Source organism: Nomascus leucogenys, chromosome 10 (genome assembly GCF_006542625.1).
Source record: "Nomascus leucogenys isolate Asia chromosome 10, Asia_NLE_v1, whole genome shotgun sequence".
NCBI classification, from domain to species: Eukaryota; Metazoa; Chordata; class Mammalia; order Primates; family Hylobatidae; genus Nomascus; species Nomascus leucogenys.
The window spans coordinates 64,837,194-64,856,187 of NC_044390.1; the positions used below are offsets into that span (position 1 = coordinate 64,837,194).

At 53.9% G+C, this 18,994-nt stretch overlaps 1 protein-coding gene across 4 annotated transcripts; it reads right to left on the reverse strand.

The window, feature by feature from the left end:
- Positions 1 to 1,876: 1,876 nt before the first annotated feature.
- SYT3 (synaptotagmin 3) lies at positions 1,877 to 17,387 on the reverse strand. Of its 4 annotated transcripts, none has more exons than XM_030821155.1 (11): positions 17,308 to 17,387; positions 16,547 to 16,684; positions 14,785 to 14,947; positions 12,309 to 12,834; positions 9,782 to 10,169; positions 9,256 to 9,474; positions 5,614 to 5,734; positions 5,265 to 5,436; positions 5,034 to 5,166; positions 2,582 to 2,650; positions 1,877 to 2,377 (listed from the first exon to the last, which is right to left on the reverse strand). In XM_030821155.1, the coding sequence occupies exons 3-10, from the start codon at positions 14,930 to 14,932 to the stop codon at positions 2,585 to 2,587; spliced, it is 1,773 nt and encodes a 590-aa protein (XP_030677015.1). In that variant the 5' UTR covers positions 14,933 to 14,947; positions 16,547 to 16,684; positions 17,308 to 17,387; the 3' UTR covers positions 1,877 to 2,377; positions 2,582 to 2,584. The 4 variants fall into 4 exon arrangements, with proteins under 4 accessions (XP_030677015.1, XP_030677016.1, XP_030677014.1 ...); XM_030821156.1 differs by having other exon boundaries at positions 14,785 to 15,315; positions 17,308 to 17,357; XM_030821154.1 differs by having other exon boundaries at positions 14,785 to 16,361; positions 17,308 to 17,346.
- Between the last annotated feature and the right edge of the window lie 1,607 nt (positions 17,388 to 18,994).

Genomic DNA, 18,994 nt, shown 5'->3' on the forward strand with positions numbered 1-18,994 from the left:
GCCAATTTTTTTTTTTTTTTTTAAGAGAATCTCACTGTGTTACCTGGTCTCAAACTCCTGGGCTTGAGCGATCCTCCTGCCTCAGCCTCCCAAAGCGCTGGGATTTACAGGCATGAGCCACTGTGCCTGGTGGTTACTACCACATTGACTTCAGACTTCTGGCCTCCGGAGCTGTGAGAGAATAAATTTCTGTTGTTTTCAGCTAGGTTATTGTAACTTGTTACATCAGCCCTAGCAAACTGACACAGTGATTAGACTAATTTTTGCAGTGGCAGTTTTTGAAATGTTGTGTCCCGGAATGTAGATGTGAATTAGTGTGAAGTAGCTGAGGTTAGAATGTAGTAGACAACTACTACTTTGAGGGACTGTCCCTTGCCCATTGCCGTGTGATTCATTTGGAACTGTCAGTCAAGGGACCCCTACACACTGGCTTCCAGGAGATGAATTCATTCCTCCAGCAAAAAGGGATGAGGCCCTGAGCGGCTTTGGACCAATCCCAGGCAAGATGGGCAGGGGAGGAGGAGGAGTCAGCAAAGGCAGGAGGCGGGCCCAAGAGTCGGCTCCAAACTGGACCCAATGATTGGCCCGGGGTGTCTCCGAGGTCTGAGCTGGACCAATCAGAATCCTGTTCCTGAATGACACAGCAGCTGAGAGCCAGCTGATTCTCACATTGTTTCCTCTGAAGTTATCTGCTCTGAAGGCAATTACAACAAGTCCTGTTAATTTCTTGCAATGGCAGCAGATCCTGTTAATTTCCTACCCAACAATAGTTCCCCTCCCCGTGCTTCCTCTAGGCAAAGCCCACACCCCACCATGGGGAGTGGAAATGACAGATGTTCACTACCCAGACCGGTTTGCAACTCGGGGTAGCCACACAGCTGGGTTCTGGCAAGAGAGAAATAAGGAGAATTATTCTGGGGAGGAAAAAGGGAACACAGAAGGGGAGGCCCCGGTCTACACTGCCTGATTTAGATGCCAGTGTGAGAGAACATGATGCCGCTATAGACAGTTTGTACTCAGGAGGGGAACGAACACCAATCTCAGAGATGCCAACCAGAGCCTAATGTTGTTGAGTAGCTGAACCAACCCTGGGGCTGTCTTTGAAAAATCTGATATGCAAACATGCAAAAAAACTTTCTCTTTCAGTTGGGAAGGTTTTTGTTTGTTTGTTTGTTTATTTTTTCAGCCAAAGGTATCATAACAGATACAGCATTATACACCTGGAGCTCCAAGTGGCCATCTCACTGCCACTGCAAACACCTACCTGAGAGAGAAGTCAATAGCCAGGCGCGGTGGCTCACGCCTGTAATCCCAGCGCTTTGGGAGGCCAAGGCGGGCAGATCACAGGAGTTCGAGACCAGCCTGGCCAACATGGTGAAACCCCGTCTCTACTAAAAATACAAAAATGAGCCAGGCGTGGTGGCAAGCGGCTGTAATCCCAGCTACTCAGGAGGCTGAGGCAGGAGAATCGCTTGAAACCAGGAGGTTGCAGTGAGCTGAGATCACACCACTGCATTCCAGCCTGGGCAACAAGAGTGAAACTGCATCCAAAACAAAAAAAGAAAAAGAAAAAGAGGAAAGCAGAAGTGACAGTGAAAGTGAAAGAGTCCCTTGAACACCTGGATCTAACCATGCCTGAAGTCCCTCTGTGTTCATAGCCTTTCCATGGACAGAGGTCTTTCAATCCTGTTTATGGCTTTGGTTGAATTTCGTGTTCTGTACTCACGATGATCCTGACTAACACCATTTTTATAAACTGAGGCTCAGAGAGATCATTAAGTTGCCCAGTCATTGAAAGAAACACAAATTTGTCTGCTTGCAGAGCCAGCATGTTCCAATCCAGTTTCCCAGTCTCAGAGAGGACAGGAGGCCCAGGTGGAGTGAGACCCACGGAGTGTGTTTATTCTGGCGTTGATAGCAGCAGCGGTGGGGGGACCGGCCGGACGCGGGGTGTGGCGAACAGAAGGGGTGGACACAGGTGTGTGTGTGTCTGAAAGGACAGAGAGGATTGGCCCATTGATTCACGGCGAGAACAAGGGTCGGGACACCGAGTCTTGGACAAACAGCAAAGAGACAGAGACAGACAGAGGGTTTTGGGGGGCAGGGGTCCCCCAAACATGCATGGCCCCTCGCCTCAAGGGGGAGCCCCAGGAAAGAAAAGACAGACACAGTGGAGGCTGAATGCCCCCCACCCTGAAAGAAGGAGCTGGGCCGGCCTCCTCTCATCCTCTCGCTTCCAGGGGTAGGAAGCCTAGGGCCAGGGCTGCCCTGCACCAGCAGCTCGGACATTATGGCTTCAAGGAGATGAATTCACGGTCCGGGCAGGAAAGGATGGGGTCCTGAGGGAGCCTGGTCCGATCCCGGGCCTAGGCCAGACCTGCACGATGGAGCAGGAAAGGAGGGGTCAGCAATGGCAGAGAACTGTGTCATGACCTCCTGTAGCTCCATCACCACCCAGAGACTCAGGAGTCCCAGGCCCAGCCCCTCCTCCCTCAGACCCAGGAGTCCAGGCCCCAGCCCCTCCTCCCTCAGACCCAGGCATCTCCACCCCCAGCCCCTTCCCTGTGGCCAGGCTCCTTACCCCTCACTCGGAGTTCTCTTTCTCTGATAGTCCTTTGCTGCCTTTTGTGAAGCTGGTCAAAGTCTTTTCCTAAAGGAGAAAGTCCAGAAGGTTCAGGAGTGAGGGACAGAGAGTTGAAACAGATGCTAATCATGAACAGGAGAAGATGTCAGTCCTGTTTCATTATTTAGGATGCGCTTTCTCACTTGGCCCTGAAGTGATGGACAGATGGTATTACAATTCCATTCTACAGATGGGGAAATGGAGGCACAAAAAAGAGGAGTCTCTGCAAATGCGAGGAGAGATGAGGCTGTAGGGATGAGTGGGGCAGGTCCTGCATGGCATCAGAGGGGCTGAGACTCTGTCCTGGGGCCACTGGGGAGCCACGGGAGGGCTGTGAGCAAGGAAGGGGAGGGGAAGCTCTGGGTGTAGAAGGATCTTCTGGGGCCACAGGGAGCACGAGGGGCTGAAATTCATGGGCAGTGTCAGGACTCGGCCTAGGCTCTGTGCTGCCAGCGTTGCCCAACATGGGCAGTGGCTCACCAGAAACTCTGGGGAAGGTCTGGGATGAATTAATGAATGGATGAATGAGTGAATGACAGAAGGAGGGAGGAGCCTCCATCCTATCCACCTTAGCGGAGTCCCTGTCTTTTCCAATCTCAAATCCGAGTTCTGTGCCCAGCTGCTGGGTCCCTCATGATCACTGGAAAAAAGCCCACAGCAGGGCCAGACTAAATCTGGTGATGTGGTGAACGTTTCACCCAGTACTAAATGTAACTGTGTGCCCCAAATGCAGCAATCAAGACAAAGAATATTTAATGCAATATTGGCCAGGTGCGGTGGTTCACGCCTGTAATCCCAGCACTTTGGGAGCCCAAGGTGGGTGGATCACTTGAGGTCGGAAGTTTGAGACCAGCCTGGCCAACATAGCGAAACCCTGTCTCTACAAAAAAAAAAAAAAAAAATTAGCAGGGCGAGGTGGCACACGGCTATAGTCCCAGCTACTTGGGAGGCTGAAGCAGGAGAATCACTTGAACTCAGGGAGGGGGAGGCTGCAGTGAGCCAAGACTGCAACACTGCACTCCAGCCTGGGTGACAGAGTGCGACTCTGTCTCAATAATAACAATAATAATAATAATGCAATATTTTTAAAAAATCAAAATTAATGCAGAAAAATCAATGATGAACAAAATATCAAATTTTTTAAAAAGGCCAGTCTCATGCCACATCAGACTGCTATTTCAAAGGAAATGTATGTGCCCCCATATACTTGCTTTTTTTTTTTTTTTTTTTAAGGAGAGGGGTTCTTGCTCCATTGCCCAGGCTGGAGTGTGGTGGTGAGATCATAGCTCACTGCAGTAACAAACTCCTGGGCTCAAGGGATCCTCCTGCCTCAGCCTCCTGAGTAGCTGGGACTACAAGCACACACCACCATGCCTAGCTAATTCCTAAATTATTTTTGTAGAGACAGGCTCTCCCCATGTTGCCCAGGCTAGTCTTAAACTCCCAGGCTCAAGTGATCCACCTGCCTTGGCCTCCCAAAGCCTGTGCTGGGATTACAGGCATGAGCCACTGTGCCCTGCCCAAGTTTTTATATATTTTTTCTAAATTTATTTTTCCCAGAGTGCTAAACTAGTTGAAAAATACTGAAAAATGAAGTAAGTGTGTTGAAATTCACAACATTATTTTACATTTAAATTTTTCGTATATACCCTAGACAGAATTTGAATAATTTGACTTTCTTGGCTTTTAATGGAGGCAAATCTATCAATAACACTTTCTAAATCTACTTCTTTGCTCCTCTTGTTTTCTATTGAGAGAATGGCCATGTTCGATTACTTCTGATCAAGTGATGATCTTAAATGACTTTTTTTTTTTTTTTGAGACAGAGTCTTGCTCTGTCACCCCAGCTGGAGTGCAATGGCGCCATCTTGACTCACCGCAACCTCTGCCTCCCAGGTTCAAGCAATTCTCCTGCCTCAGCCTCCCAAGTAGCTGGGATTACAGGCATGTGCCACCACGCCCAGCTAATTTTGTATTTTTAGTAGAGACAGGGTTTCTCCATGTTGGTCAGGCTGGTCTCGAACTCCTGACCTCAGGTGATCCGCCCACCTCAGCCTCCCAAAGTGCTGGGATTACAGGCGTGAGCCACCGCGCGCGGCCCCCTCTATTTTCAACTTAGCCTCATGGGTAACAACAGCAGCGACCACTTACAGAACGTTTAACTCAGCACATCTCACCTCTATCCTAACAGAAGATGCTGTCAACAGTCCCATTTCCTAGTGGGTAAACTGAGGCACAGAGCCCTTGGGTAACTGGCTCTAAGCCGCACAGCTAAAGTTGGCACAGCAGGGATTGAAACCTAGGACGCCTGGCTCTGCGGCTCATAAACATGCAGGGCGTTCGTTGCATGGATGAAGGGGCCGAGGGTGCACAAGTGCTTGTCAGGGGTCGGTGTGGGACCCCTACTCACCTCCACTAGCTGATGCCAGTGCTCCACGGGCTTGCGGGGGTTGGCCAGCATCTCTGCCCAGTGCTCGCGGCCGTGCGGGTCGGCAGCGTCGGGGCCCACGCGGCACACGCCGATCACCTCATTGTGCCCGATGCTGGGGGTTGGGGTCGGTGAGGACCGTGGAGGGCGGTGGGAGGGCCTGTCCCCACCCCAGCCCTCCTGCCTGACCCCCGCCCGGGCCGCGCCCCTCACCAGTCGTAGTCCACCACGGCGATGCTGAGCCCCACGTTCTCCACGCTCTCGGGGGCCACATCGAACACCAGCGCCTCGTTATACGTGGGGTTCAGCGTGTTCTTCTTGATGGAGGTTTTCCGCTTCTTCAGACGCCGCCCCTCGCTGATCAGAGAGGCCTTCACGTAGGGGTCTGGGAACAGCAACGAAGTAAGGAACAGAGAGTCCCTCCCTCAGACCTAGGGGTCCAGGACCCCAGGCCCCCAGCCCCTCCTCCCTCAGACCCAGGAGTCCAGGACCCCAGCCCCTCCTCCCTCAGACCCAGGAGTCCAGATCCCCAGCCCTCCTCCCTCAGACCCAGGACCCTCACCTGAGAAGCCAGTGAGGTCCATCGCTTTGAGGTTAGAGGCTTTGATGATGGTCACGGTGAGGCGCCCGGCCGTGGGGAGGTAGCAGAGTGAGAAGTTGAGCTCCCCAAGATCTGCCTTTTCCTGCAGTTGGGGCAATGGTCAGCGATATCTTGCCTCAGCCCCTCTTCAACTCTCCCTGATTTTCTCTCCCATCTGAGCCTCCCGCTTTCCACCCTGACATCCAGGGCTCAGGCTTCCCATCCACTTAACAATCTGACTCTGAGCCAAGGCCTAGTAACTCCCTGGCCACAGCTGCCCATGACCGTCAAAGCCTATTTGTTCTGCAGGAAAGATTGGAAGAAGCATGAGTGAGGGGAGAGAGGGAGGAGGGGAGAGAGAGAGAGAAGGTGAGAGAGAGAAAACACAAAGAAAAATAGACTGAGACAGAAGCCAAAACACTGAGGGATGCAGCTGGAAAGACAGACCCACAGGCAAAGTTCTAAAGTCAGAGGGACAGAGGCCCAGAACAGACAGAGACAGAGACCCAGAGAGAGGGAGACAGAGACCCAGAGACAGAGGAGGACAGAGGCCCAGAGAGAGAGGAGACAGAGACCCAGAGAGAGAGGAGGACAGAGACCCAGAGAGAGAGGAGGACAGAGACCCAGAGAGAGAGAGGAGACAGAGACCCAGAGAGAGAGGAGGACAGAGACCCAGAAAGAGAGGAGACAGAGACCCAGAGAGAGAGGAGGACAGACCCAGAGAGAGAGGAGACAAGAGACCCAGAGAGAGAGAGAGGGACAGAGACCCAGAGACAGAGAGATAGAGACCCAGAGAGAGGGGGACAGAGACCCAGAGAGAGGGGACAGAGACCCAGAGAGAGGGAGGACAGAGGCCCAGAGAGAGAGGAGGACAGAGACGCAGAGAGAGAGGGGGACAGAGGCCCAGAGAGAGAGGGGGACAGAGGCCCAGAGAGAGAGGGGGACAGAGGCCCAGAGAGAGAGGGGGACAGAGACCCAGAGAGAGAGGGGGACAGAGTCCCAGAGAGGGGGACAGAGACCCAGAGAGGAGGACAGAGACCCAGAGAGAGAGAGATAGAGACCCAGAGAGAGACAGAAGCCCAGAGACAGGGGGTACAGAGACCCAGAGAGAGAAAGAGAGAGAGAGATATAGAGAGACTCAGAGAGAGACAGAGGCCCAGAGAGAGAGATGGCCAGAGGCAGTGGCTTGGGGGTGCATAAAGACCCAGAGAGAGTGATAGTTACCTAGAATTAGAGTGGAAGGGCAGAGACCAGAGAGTGAGAGAGAAACCTAGACTCAGACACCCTACTGCCTGCACCACGAGAGAGAGAGAGAGAGAGAGAGAGAGGCTGACTCAGATAGAGTGGGACAAAGACCAAGCAGACACACACACACAAACCAGCCTGAGAGAGGGCAGGAGATTCATCAACCTCCACCGAAGTTTCCAGGACCGCCCCAACCTTGACACACAGGCTGGAGCCACGCTGGAGCTAGCTGGGAGCTTTGACCAACCTGGCCTAGCCCTGCAGCCTCCCAACTGTGCCCACCCAGGGCCCTGGACTCCCTACTCGCTCCCCTCAGGGCATCTGGCCGGGCGCCCCCTCTGCCAGAACACTCTTCCCTCTATCTCCTCCTTGGCCTTTGAGACTCCCCTCGTTCCACAAGCTCCCAGATCCCCCACAGCCCTGCAGAGGCTCCTCCTGTGCCTCCCCATAACCCTGGCCCCTGACACAAGGCCCGACCGCCTGGACCTGGAGCTGCCGAGGGCTGCCTGGGGTCCCCAGGCCCTGCTCCTGAAAAAACAGTGGTTGAAGAAATGAATGAAGGCTGGGTGCAGTGGCTGATGCCTGTAATCCCAGCACTTTGGGAGGCTGAGGCGGGCGGATAACCTGAGCTCAGGAGTTCGAGACCAGCCTGGCCAACATGACGAAACCCCGTCTCTACTAAAAGTACAAAAATTAGCCGGGCGTGGTGCCGGGAGCCTGTAATCCAAGCTACTTGGGTGACTGAAGCACGAGAATCACAATCACTTGAACCTGGGAGGTGGAGGTTGCAGTGAGCTGAGACTGCGCCACTGTACTCCAGCCTCGGTGACAGAGAGAGACTCTGTCTCAAAAAAAAAGAAAAAAAAAAGAGAGAAAGAGAGAGAATGTACGAATCAGTGGAATGAGTGAGGAAAACCTCGAGTGATGATGATGGACAGAGAAAATGAGAAGGGTGAGCACAACAATGAGGCCAGATGGATACAGAGAGAAGGCCCTGGCATGGGGCTGCCATGGGCGATGACTGGGAGTAGGAGCTGGTGGAACACACAGGGGCCCTGGGACCTTGGAACTGGGCACTTCAATCTCAAAGGCTGGGCTTGAGGGGCCAAGCAGGCAGGCTGGGGAGAGCCCCATGAAGAAGCCTGCAGGAAGAGCTATAGGCACCCAGCTCAACTGGACATCTGTCATTGAACAGATGGGGAAACTAAGGCTCAGAGAAGGGAAGGATCTTGAGGAGGTCTAGTCCTCTCCTGATATGAAGGCCGCCCTCCCCACAACACACACACAGCTACCCCAGATTGGCAGAGAACTGGAATGTTGGATAATCCACAGATTAGATTGGAGCGGGGGCGCTGTAGAGTTGAGGATCTGAGATTTGGTGGGGCAGAAGGGCTCTGGACACACACACAACAAGTACCTAAGAATGGGGCTGGGGAGGGATTGGGGGTACAGGGAGAATGACATACCAGAGGGCAGGGGTCGTAAGGAATAAGGAAGAAGCCACTGGGCCCTATAATCTGCATGCTGGGAGACTAGAGGAGTGTCTGCGTATTGGGGATCCCAGGATTGCTGAGGCCTGGGAGATCAGGCTATCAGCATTCGGGCAGGGACTATGAAAAAACAGAGGGTCAGAATATGAAAGAGTTCCAACGTCAGGGTTTGGGAAAATTCAGAAGTTCAGAGATTAGAGAGGGATTGGGGCTTCTGGAAGTCCAGACATTGGAAAGTCAGGAAGTTGGAAGGTAAGAAGTCTGGGGTGAGAGGGGAGAAGTCATGGGGTTGAGGCAGGAAGGCATCTAATGGCAAAGGGGGTGAGAGGTTGAAAAATTGGATCCAGGCCTGATGCTAACATTTGGCGATGTTGAGGAGAGGAAAGGTGTCCATTGTATCATTATCTGTTCTTTTTTTTTTTTTTTTTTTTTTTTTGAGACGGAGTTTCGCTCTTGTTGCTTAGGCTGGAGTGCAATGGCATGATCTCTGCTCACCACAACCTCCACTTTCTGGTTCAAGTGATTCTCCTGCCTCAGCCTCCCGAGTAGCTGGGATTACAGGCATGTGCCACCACGCCCGGCTAATTTTTGTATTTTTAGTAGAGATGGGGTTTCTCCATGTTGGCCAGGCTGGTCTCAAACTCCCAACCTCAAGTGATTGCCCACCTTGGCCTCCCAAAGTGCTGGGATTATAGGCGTGAGCCACTGCACCCAGCCCATTGTCTATTCTTGCCTGTAAGTTTGCAGTCTTCCCCAGTGTGATACATTTTAACAGAAAAACGTGGGGACAAGAAGTGAGGAAGTTATGAACTCTGAGGGCAGGGGGCTTGCAACCCGGGGGCATCTCAGGGCCCTGGGAAGGGGAAGGTCAGGGGAGAGGGCCACTGACCGAGCCGCCCTCCACGATGTCCCTCCAGAGCGGGCGGTCAGGGGGCTGCTCGGCCAGCTCCAGGAGGTTGTCCAGCACCACCTGGCCGATGAGGTCGTGCCGCGAGAAGCGGTCAAAGTCATAGACGCTGAAGTGCAGTTTGCGTTGGGCCAGCTCGGCCAGGGGCACCGAGAATTGAAACGTCTCATTGAAGACAGGGTTCAGGGTCTTCCTGTGCACCTGGTGATGGTGGGCGATAGGAGACAGACACCGTGCCCATAAGCCCCTCCTCCACAGGATCCAGGAGTCCAGGCCCCCAGCCCCTCCTCCCTCAGACCCAGGAGTCCAGACCCCCAGCCCCTCCTCCCTCAGACCCAGGAGTCCAGGTCCCCAGCCCCTCCTCCCTCAGAGCCAGGAATCCAGGCCCCCAGCCCCTCCTCCATCAGACCCAGGAGTCCAGGACAAGCCCCTCCTCCCTCAGACCCAGGAGTCCAGGCCCCTAGCTCCCTCTCTGTGGGACCCCAGTGTCCAGCCCGCTGCTCCGGACCTTGGTCTGAAACTTTTTCTTGCGGTCAGGCAGCAGGTAGATCTTGACGTAGGGGTCTGAGAAGCCGTTGGAGTCCTTGGCGGGGAGGTCCAGGGCCTGCAGGATCCTCACCACCAGCTGGTCTGAGCCATAGAGGTACCTCAGGGCGAAGCTGATGCGGCCACAGGGTGCCCCTGTGCCTGCCTCTCCAGAGCCTGGGCCCCCACCGCTCCGCCGGCCACCAGGGCCAGTCCCCTGGTACAGCTCTGGCTTAATTTGCCCAATGAGTTTGGCTTTTTCCTCGCCGCCAGGCAGGGGTAAGGGCAGGGCAGGTGGCCGCTCCTCACTGCTGGGGTCCGGCTGGGAGGTCAGAGTCTGCTGGGTGAGGGGTCGGGGCAGGGCTGGGTACCTGTAGGGGGTGGGGGGAGACCAAGGTGAGGTCAGTGGCTCTGATCTTTGACTGCATGCAGAGACCTGGGAGACTCCTCCCTGCCTTTCCCTCCATCCCCCAGCCAGGTGGCCACAAATCCCCTCCTTTGCTCACTGTGTGAGCTTGAGGAAGCCACTGTGCTCTCTGAGCCTCAGTTTCCCCATTGGTATCTGGGGGCATTCCTTCCCTCCCTCCCTCCCTCCCTTCTTTCCTTCCTTCCTTCCTTCTTTCCTTCTTTTTTGAGACGGAGTTTTGCTCTTGTCGCCCAGGCTGGAGTGCAAAGGCGCGATCTCGGCCCACTGCAATGTCTGCCTCCCAGGTTCAAGCGATCATCCTGCCTCAGCCTCCCGAGTAGCTGGGATGACAGATGCGCACCACCATACCCGGCTAATTTTTATATTTTTAGCAGAGATGGGGTTTCACCATGTTGGTCAGGCTGGTCTTAAACTCCTGACCTCAGATGATCTGCCTGCCTCGGCCTCCCAAAGTGCTGGGATTACAGGCGTGAGCCACCACACCCAGCCTCATTCTCTCCATTTCAAAGCTAGCTCCAGCCCAGACCTGTGCATGCACCAGCTTCCAGTAACCTCCTTTGGACCTCAAGCTGGTGACCCAGGATGCTTCTCCATGGACCCCTGGTGCCCCACATAACACAGATCTTCTTTGAACCCTCTTCTGCCCTTCTGTTAATCTCCCTGGCCATCTCTCTATCCCCACTGTCCTGGTCACAGCTCAGGCCTTGCCCTCTCCTGGACTCTCAGCCTCCAGTGTCTCCCTCCAGCCCACCCCCATATGGCCCCAGAGGGTTCCTTCTACAATCAGAGCTGAGCCTGCCCCTCCCTTGCTCACGGCCCTCCCATGGCTCCTCAGTGCCCTCAGGACAAAGTCCCAGACCCTCAGGCGGGCACTCAAAGCCCCATGTGGTCTAGTGTCCATAGCCACATCTCTGGAGTTTTCTTTTTTCTTTTCTTTTTCTTCTTTCTTTCTCTCTCTCTCTCTTTCTTTCTTTCTTTTTTTTTTTTTTGATGGAGTCTCGCTCTGCTGCCCAGGCTGGAGTACAGTGGTGCAATCTTGGCTCCCGGGTTCAAGAGATTCTCCTGTCTCAGCCTCCTGAGTAGCTGGGATTACAGACACACACCACCATGCCCGACTATTTTTTTTTTTTTTTGTATTTTTAGTAGAGATGGGGTTTCACCATATTGGCCAGGCTGGTCTCGAACTCCTGACCTCAAGTGATCTGCCCACCTTGGCCTCCCAAAGTGCTGGGATTACAGGCATGAGCCACTGTGTCCAGCCTGAAGTTTTCTTTTTTTCAAACTTATTCTCATGCCTTGGTGACTAAGGCTTGGTGCCCTGGCTGTCCCCTTGGTGTGGGCTGTCCTCACAATGCACTAGGATCTCGTTCTCCTCTTGTCTTTGCCTGGGCCGCTCCTTTCACCTGGAATGCCCAGGTCACAGCCCTGCCTCTTTGCCTTCCTAACTCTCCCTCAGCCTGCGGGTCTCAGCTGAGACAGCTCAACCCCCAGGAAGCTCCCACCCTTCTCCCAGCTGCGGTTCCCTGAGCCGCTTTCCTGTCTCACCAACCTGGCTACACCAGGACAGCCAGTCTGGGGGCCGCCTCCCCTGTGCTGTGAGTGACAGGAGGGCAGAGTCTGGTGTTTTCCTAACACCCCTCTCAGGCCTAGTTTATATTAGTGCTCAATATACATTTACATGTATATTGAGGAATAATGAATGAAGGAACTCCAGGTCCCACTACCAATCCTGGCTTAGGGAGAAAGGGGGTGAACTGCCTTGTGCCACAGGGGACTTGGGGATCCAACCTCATTCTCCTCTACTTTCCTGTCCTAAGTCCTGCCCCCAGTCTCCTCCCTCTGGACCCAGGAATTCAGGCCCCCAGTCCCCTACTCCTTCTGGTCCAAGGGGTCTAGACCCCACAGCCCCAACCTCCCTCAGATCCAGGAGTCTAGGGCCCCAGACTCCTCTTTCCCTAAGATCCAGGAGTCAATACCCCGATTCCCCTCCAAATCCCAAACTCATAAGAGCCATAGATAGGAAACAGACACAGAGGAGGAGCAGAAGTTCAGAGTGGACCCCCAACCCAGTATCCTCTCTCACCTGGTGGTGGGTGCCAGGCTTGTGACCTGCTGATGTGACTGGGCACTGGGTAAACTCCCACCACTGGGGGGCAGCAGGAGCAACCCCGAGCCTGCTCCCCCTTCAGAGGGCAGCTCAGGGGATGTTTGGCTCGGTTTGACCCCAGCGGCCACTGCTGCTGCTGCAGCCTCTGGATATGAGTCCATGTCCAAGTAGGAGGGCTCAGGGGTGTCAGAACCCCCCAGGCTGCCTGGCTCCAGCAGCTCAGCAAAGGGTGGATGGTGGGCGGCATGGGCATGGTGGTGTGGGCCGCCCAGCAGAGGATGGCCACCCAGGCCAGCCCCCAGGTGGTGCCCGCCGCCGCCTACCAGGCCTGCCAGCCCGACACCAGGGCCTAGGTCTTTGCGCAGGGGGCCACCGCCCACTGCTGAGCCTCCCTTGTCCCGCCAGGGCACCCAGCACAACTTCCAGGACACGAAGAGAGAGACACCCAGAAGGACAATGCCACAGAATGTCACGATGACCGACAGCAGGCTCACGGAGATGTCTGGAGAGAACAAGGACAGAGGTAGGGGTCAGGATGGGGTCACAGTACATCCTCCCTCTGCTGTCCCCAAAGAGTTAACCCTTCATATTTGCCATGCAATTGTCCATGCAATTGCAAGTGCCAGGCACTTTACATGTATTACTTAATTTATGTTCTACAACTCTACAAGGTTAAGTATTGTATTTTTTTAGAGATGGAATCTCTGTTACTCAGGCTGGAGTGCAGTGGCATAATCACAGCTCACTGCACCCTCAAACTCCTGGGCTCAAGCAATCCTCTTACCTCAGCCTCCCAAGAAGCTGGAACTACAGGTATGTGCTATCACACCTGGCTAACTTTTAAATTTTTTTGTAGAGACGAGGTCTTGCGATGTTGCCCAGGCTGGTCTCAAACTCCTGGCCTCAAGCAGTCTTTCCACCTTGACCTCCCAAAGTGCTGTGATTACAGATGTGGCCACTGTGCCCAGCCCAGTAGTTCTATATAACCATTTTAAAGATGAGGAAACTGAGACACAGAGAGATTCAGTGATTTGTTTAAGGTTTTACAAGTAATAAATGACTGTTCTGAGATTTGAATGCAGCAGTCTCTCTCCAGATTTTATTCTCTTAATCACTAGACTTTGCTGCCTCTCTATAATAGAACACAACATGTGAGGTAGCACCAAGGTCCTCCAAAATGCTCAGAGATGGTCAAGGAAGCATGCACCCTGCATGAGACAGTTAGGCAGGGAAGGGTTTAAATCACGGTTGCTGTGTGGCCTTGGGAACATATCTTAACCACTCTGAACCTTACATTTCCCATTTTCCAAGTAGGAAAAATCAGTCCTTCCCTCTTATAGTAGTTTGAAGGAATACAGAAGGTAAATCACATGTGGAAGATAATAACAAACATATCTTGAGGGGTGATTACATACCAGATAGCTCAGTACTTTATAGAGATCAGGTTATTTAAGCCTGCCAGGCGAGTCAATGATTCCAGCAAATCATTGAACCTGAGGGTGGTCGTGGGCACCCCCAGACTACAGTGCTGTACTAGACTATGCAGGATTCAATTCTGCCTCTGCTACCATTGAGCCTCTGGGCAAGTGACTGCTGCTCTCTTGGCCTTATCCCTCATGACTGTCACCTGGACATCCTGCACATGAGGTGCCAGGCCCTGCCCTGGTGCTCAGCAAGTGTGACTGTGGTTGTGATCACTCAGCACATGCTTCCTCTGGTCACCGTTTCCTCATCCGGACAGTGGCACTCATAATGTTTCCTCATTCCCAGAACCCTGCTGCTTTCTAGCTGTGTGACCTTGGACAGGTCACTTCACCCTTCTCAGCCTCAGTTTCCTCTGTTGAAAATGGGGAGCATATGTTCCACAAAGGGTCACTGTGAGTAATCATTGAGATGTGCAAAGGACCTCGCATGCTGCCTGGCCACAGTTGGCGCTCAGTAAGTGAATCCCAGCATTAAATGAATGACCACTATGTGCCCAGCATTGTTCTAAGTGCTTCCCAGGTGTTACATCATTTACGTCTTTCATCTGCTCTATGAAGCATCCCTTTTATTATCCCCATTTTCCAGATGAGGAGACTGAGTCCCAGAAGAAAAGTCACTTACCTACAGCCATGCAGTTATTAATAAAGTGAGGGAGATGGGACTTGAACCCAAACAAGTCAGTCCGACTCAAGAGCCTGAGATTTACACAAGATGCACAGAGATATCTGAAGGGGGCATTTGGTGGTGGTAGTCGGAGGGAGGCCCACAGGGCAAAACTCAAAAAGTGGACCACACAGCTCCTTCTCCTTGGATCAGAGATTTGGGAGAAGGGCAGCAGCAGGCAGGATGGGGGCAAGACTCTACGAGGGACTGACCCCACAAGCAATGGAAAGCTGAGCAGTTCTGCTCTGAGTCTCCTGGCCATAGTGCAGGCAGGGGGCTGGCCAAGACAGGCAGGGGTGCTGACCTGCATCTGGACCCCGGGGATAGCCTCGGATTCGGTCATTGAACTCCTGGCACCTGTCGTTGGTGTCAGCATCTCGGACCCGCGCACAGAGGTCCGAGACCAGGATGAGTGCCCGCCGGCAGAGGTCATCCTCGTAGTCTCCTGACATGGTGGCCGTCGGGTCCTGTGCGTGGGAGGGATGGGGCAAGGGTGCAGATGGGAAACAGAATGGGAGTGCAGGGTGGGCAGGTGCGGAGATAAGGGTGGAAACAGACACCGAGCAAAGGAAGGATGGGCAAAGGGGACAGAGATTAGGGGCAGATGGATTAGGGATGGAGATTCGAGGAAGAAGGATAAGGTGACAGGTATTAGGGAGGGATGGGCAAGGAAAAGGAATTAGGAGTGGACAGACAAGAGGGCAGAAATTATGGACGGAGATAGTAACAGGGACTGGGTAAGTCAAGGGGACAGAGATGGGCATGAGTGGAGTAGAGGACAGAGAACAGGGACAAATGAACAAGGAGGAAGAGACGGAGAAGGGCAGTGAAGGGGCTAAGAATGAGGATGCACAAATAAAGGGATGGACAGATGAGGAAACAAAGATTAGGGCTGCACAGATGAAGGAACAGGAGTTAAGGATGAGCAGACAAGGTGCCAGCCATTCATCATTCATTCATTCAACAAACATCCATCCAGCACCAAGTACACCCTACGTGCTGTGCTGGTTGCTGCGAATCCAGCAGAGAACAAGGTCCTGGAGTTCCCTGACCTCCTGGTGTCACAATCCAATGAGAGGAGACACAGAGTAAACAAGCAAACAAAAACACATACACAAACCAGTCACTCTCAGACTGTCTGTGAGAAGCGCTCCACAGGACACAGCTGGAGGATGTGTCACAAAGGAACTCAGAGGGGGGCGGTGAGGGAGGGCTCTCCCAAACCTTAAGGATGACATGGAGCCAGCCACAGGCTGTGGGCAGTGGCGCCAGGGTGGGAAAAGCATTTTAAAGAAAAGCATTTGAGATGGCAGGAGCAGGATGACAGCGGCTTAGGGTAGGAAAGCAGTTGGAGGGTCCAGGGATCAAGGAGGCCAGACTGGGGTAGACGCAGGGAGGGCCAGGAGAGAAGGATGGATGCGGGTAGAGAGATAGGAGGTGGATAGGTATGGTGGGAGCTGGGGGTGGAGAGGTGGAGATGCAGAGATGGGGACCAAGTTGAGGGAGGGAGAGATACAGGGAGGGGAGACAGAGATAATGTGAAGGGCAGACTGAGGCTCAGAAGAGATGGAGAGGTGAACAGGCAGGCAGAAGGAAAGTCAAGGATTGAGACTTGGGATGGACAGTGACAAGGAATGAACCGAGGTGTTCAATGAACGGGGGCTTGAGAGACGAGAGGACGAGAGACGGTGAAGAGGGGCAGGCAGGAGTGTGGGCAGAAATATCTTTGAAAGAGAAATGGTAGAATGGGAGGATGAATGGGTGGGCAAGGACAGTAGATGATGGCTAGAGATCGCAGATAGACAAAAGGAGAGAGGAGGGCTGGGCAGACAGACATGGGTTCATAAGGGAAGGTTCAATGAGCACATAAATGAGAGGAGGCTAGGAAGGAGAGGTGGATGTGGGGAGAGGGGGAATTAGTGACACATGGCTCGGAGCCAGGCATCAAGATGGGTTGAAGGGGATGCAGGGGAATTAGGAAGAGACAGACCAGGGCTCACAGATGGACAGGTGTCGTGGGGTGCTGCAGAAGGCCAGGACTCCAAGACAGGCATGGTCACACTCACCTGCGCTTATCTCTGCCGTGTCCTGGGTGGCAGCCGAGGCGGCGGCGGGCGGCAGCCCATGGGGGTTCTAGGGCGGACAAGGGGCTGTGGACCCGTTCCCACGCGCCGGTTAATGAGAGGGGATGTCTGATCTAGGGGCTGAGGCCGGGAGAAAAAGCTCAGCTTAACAGTCACATCTTGCCCTACTCGAGCCAGCTGCCTGACCCCAGGCGACCCACTGGGAGCCCGGCCACCCCCTCCCACCTCCGGGCCCCCAGCTCCCGTTAAGGGTTTAGAGACTACAATTCCCGGCAGGTCTCGCGCTCGCGCTGCTGCGGCTTCATAGACCCGGCGCTGCAGGGTCTGCTGGGAGTTGAAGTCCTTAATGCCTCTCCGGGCTGCAGAGAGGATGGGATTTTTTTTTTAAGGTTTGGGGGGGTTAAGATGCTGGGGTCCCAAGACGCTGCAGGGGAGGGGAACAATGTCCGGGACTTCGAAAAGCCACGGAGCCTTAAGTCCTTAGGGGTCACGGAATGGGGAAACGATCCCCCCGCGCTGGGGATCGGTGGGCGAGGGGTGGGGTACACCCAGCTGTTTCGGGACCTTCTTCCAGGGCCACGTGCCCCTCCCCCGGGGTGGTCAGAGAGCGCTGCCGCGCTCCCACTCCCCGGTCCGAGATCCACGCGCTTCTGCATCTACCCCACCCCCATGCGCCGGGGCCGACCCCCAGGATTTGGCTGGGGCTGGGGCTGTGGCAGGAGGAGGGGGAGGAGCGGACTCACCCGGAGCCGCCGCTGCCGCCGCCGCCGCCGCAGCCCCGCGCGCCCGCCGCGGAGCTGGCTCGGCTCCTCCCCTCGCCACTGTCGCAGGTCCGCGGCTCCTCCCCCTGCACCCCCTCCTTCCCCCACTCCGAACCCGCGGCAAGAAAGCCGAAATCACTTGGCCTCAGCAAAGAAGCAGGGAGATTGCCCGGGACCAAGGCAGCAAAGACCCAGTGGGTTTCCACACTGGGGACCCAGAGATCTAGGATCGTGACGTGCTGCTTCTCCAGGGTCCGGGGGCCCAGTTCTCCGCCCCGCTATCTCACAGAGGTAGAAGTCCGGGGACCCCAGGCCCCACTTCCCAGGAACCCAGGACTTCAGGCCCTCCAACCTGAGCCACTCTGAAGGCCGGTGGTAGGAGCGGAAGCTGAGACTCAAAGGTACAGTGCCACAGCCAGGATAGAGGTACTAGCAGGACCTGGGTTTGAATCCCACCTGGGCCAACTCCTGCCTGTGTGCGCCTCTTGCTCTGAGGCCCCGTTTCCTCATCAGCAAAATACACACCATAAACTTATTTCCTAAGGGATCCACAGTTTGAAAAACCAGTCAGTGTAGACAAAACATTGGTACCAACTAGGTACTTAATGAATATTTCTCAAAAGCAGTGAGTAGCAGTTTCTGGTATATTAATAGCAGTTAATGGCAATTGTCACTTCCTATAAGTGGTGAAGTGCTAAGTGCTTTGAAAGCGTTTTCTCATTTAATTTTCACTTGGGTGCAATTATGACATTCCCATTTCACAGAGGAGAGAACTGAGGCCCATGGAGGTTAAATCCCTCGGGTAAGGTCTAGATCAGGGGCGTCCAATCTTTCGGCTTCCCTGGGCTGCATTGTTGTCTTGGGCTACACACAAAATACACTAACAGTAACAATAGCTGATGAGAAAAAAAAATCACAAAAAAATCTCATAATATTTTAAGAAAGTTTAAAAATTTGTGTTGTGCCGCATTCAAAGCTGTCCTGGGCTGCATGCGGGCCTCAGGCCATGGGTTGGACAAGCTTGATCTAGATCTACATAGCCTGGAGAGGTGGCTCGGAGGCCCCCTCAGTGCTCTCAATCAGTGACATCCAAATAAATACAACCTCTAAGTAAAAATCAAAGGCTGGGCTGACACCTGTAAATCCCAACACTTTGGGAGGCCGAAGTGGGAGGATCGTTTGAAGCCAGGAGTTTGAGACTACCCTGGACAACATAGTGAGACTCCATCTCTACAAAACAAAAAAAACAAAAAACCAAAACAAAACCAAACTAGTGGGTGTGGTGGCACGTGCCTGTAGTCCCACCTACGCAGGAGGTTGAGGTGGGAGGATTGCTGGAGCCCAGGATTTTTTTTTTTTTTTTTTTTTTTTTGAGACGGAGTCTTGCTCTGTCCCCCAGGCTGGAGTGCAGTGGCGCAATCTCGGCTCGCTGAAAGCTCCGCCTCCTGGGTTCACTCCATTCTCCTGCCTCAGCCTCCTGAGTAGCTGGGACTACAGGCGCCTGCCACCGTGCCCGGCTGATTTTTTTTGTATTTTTAGTAGATACGGGGTTTCGCCGTGGTCTCGATCTCCTGACCTTGTGATCCACCAGACTCGGCCTCCCAAAGTGCTGGGATTACAGACGTGAGCCACCGCGTCCGGCCTAGCCCAGGATTTTGAAGCTGCAGTG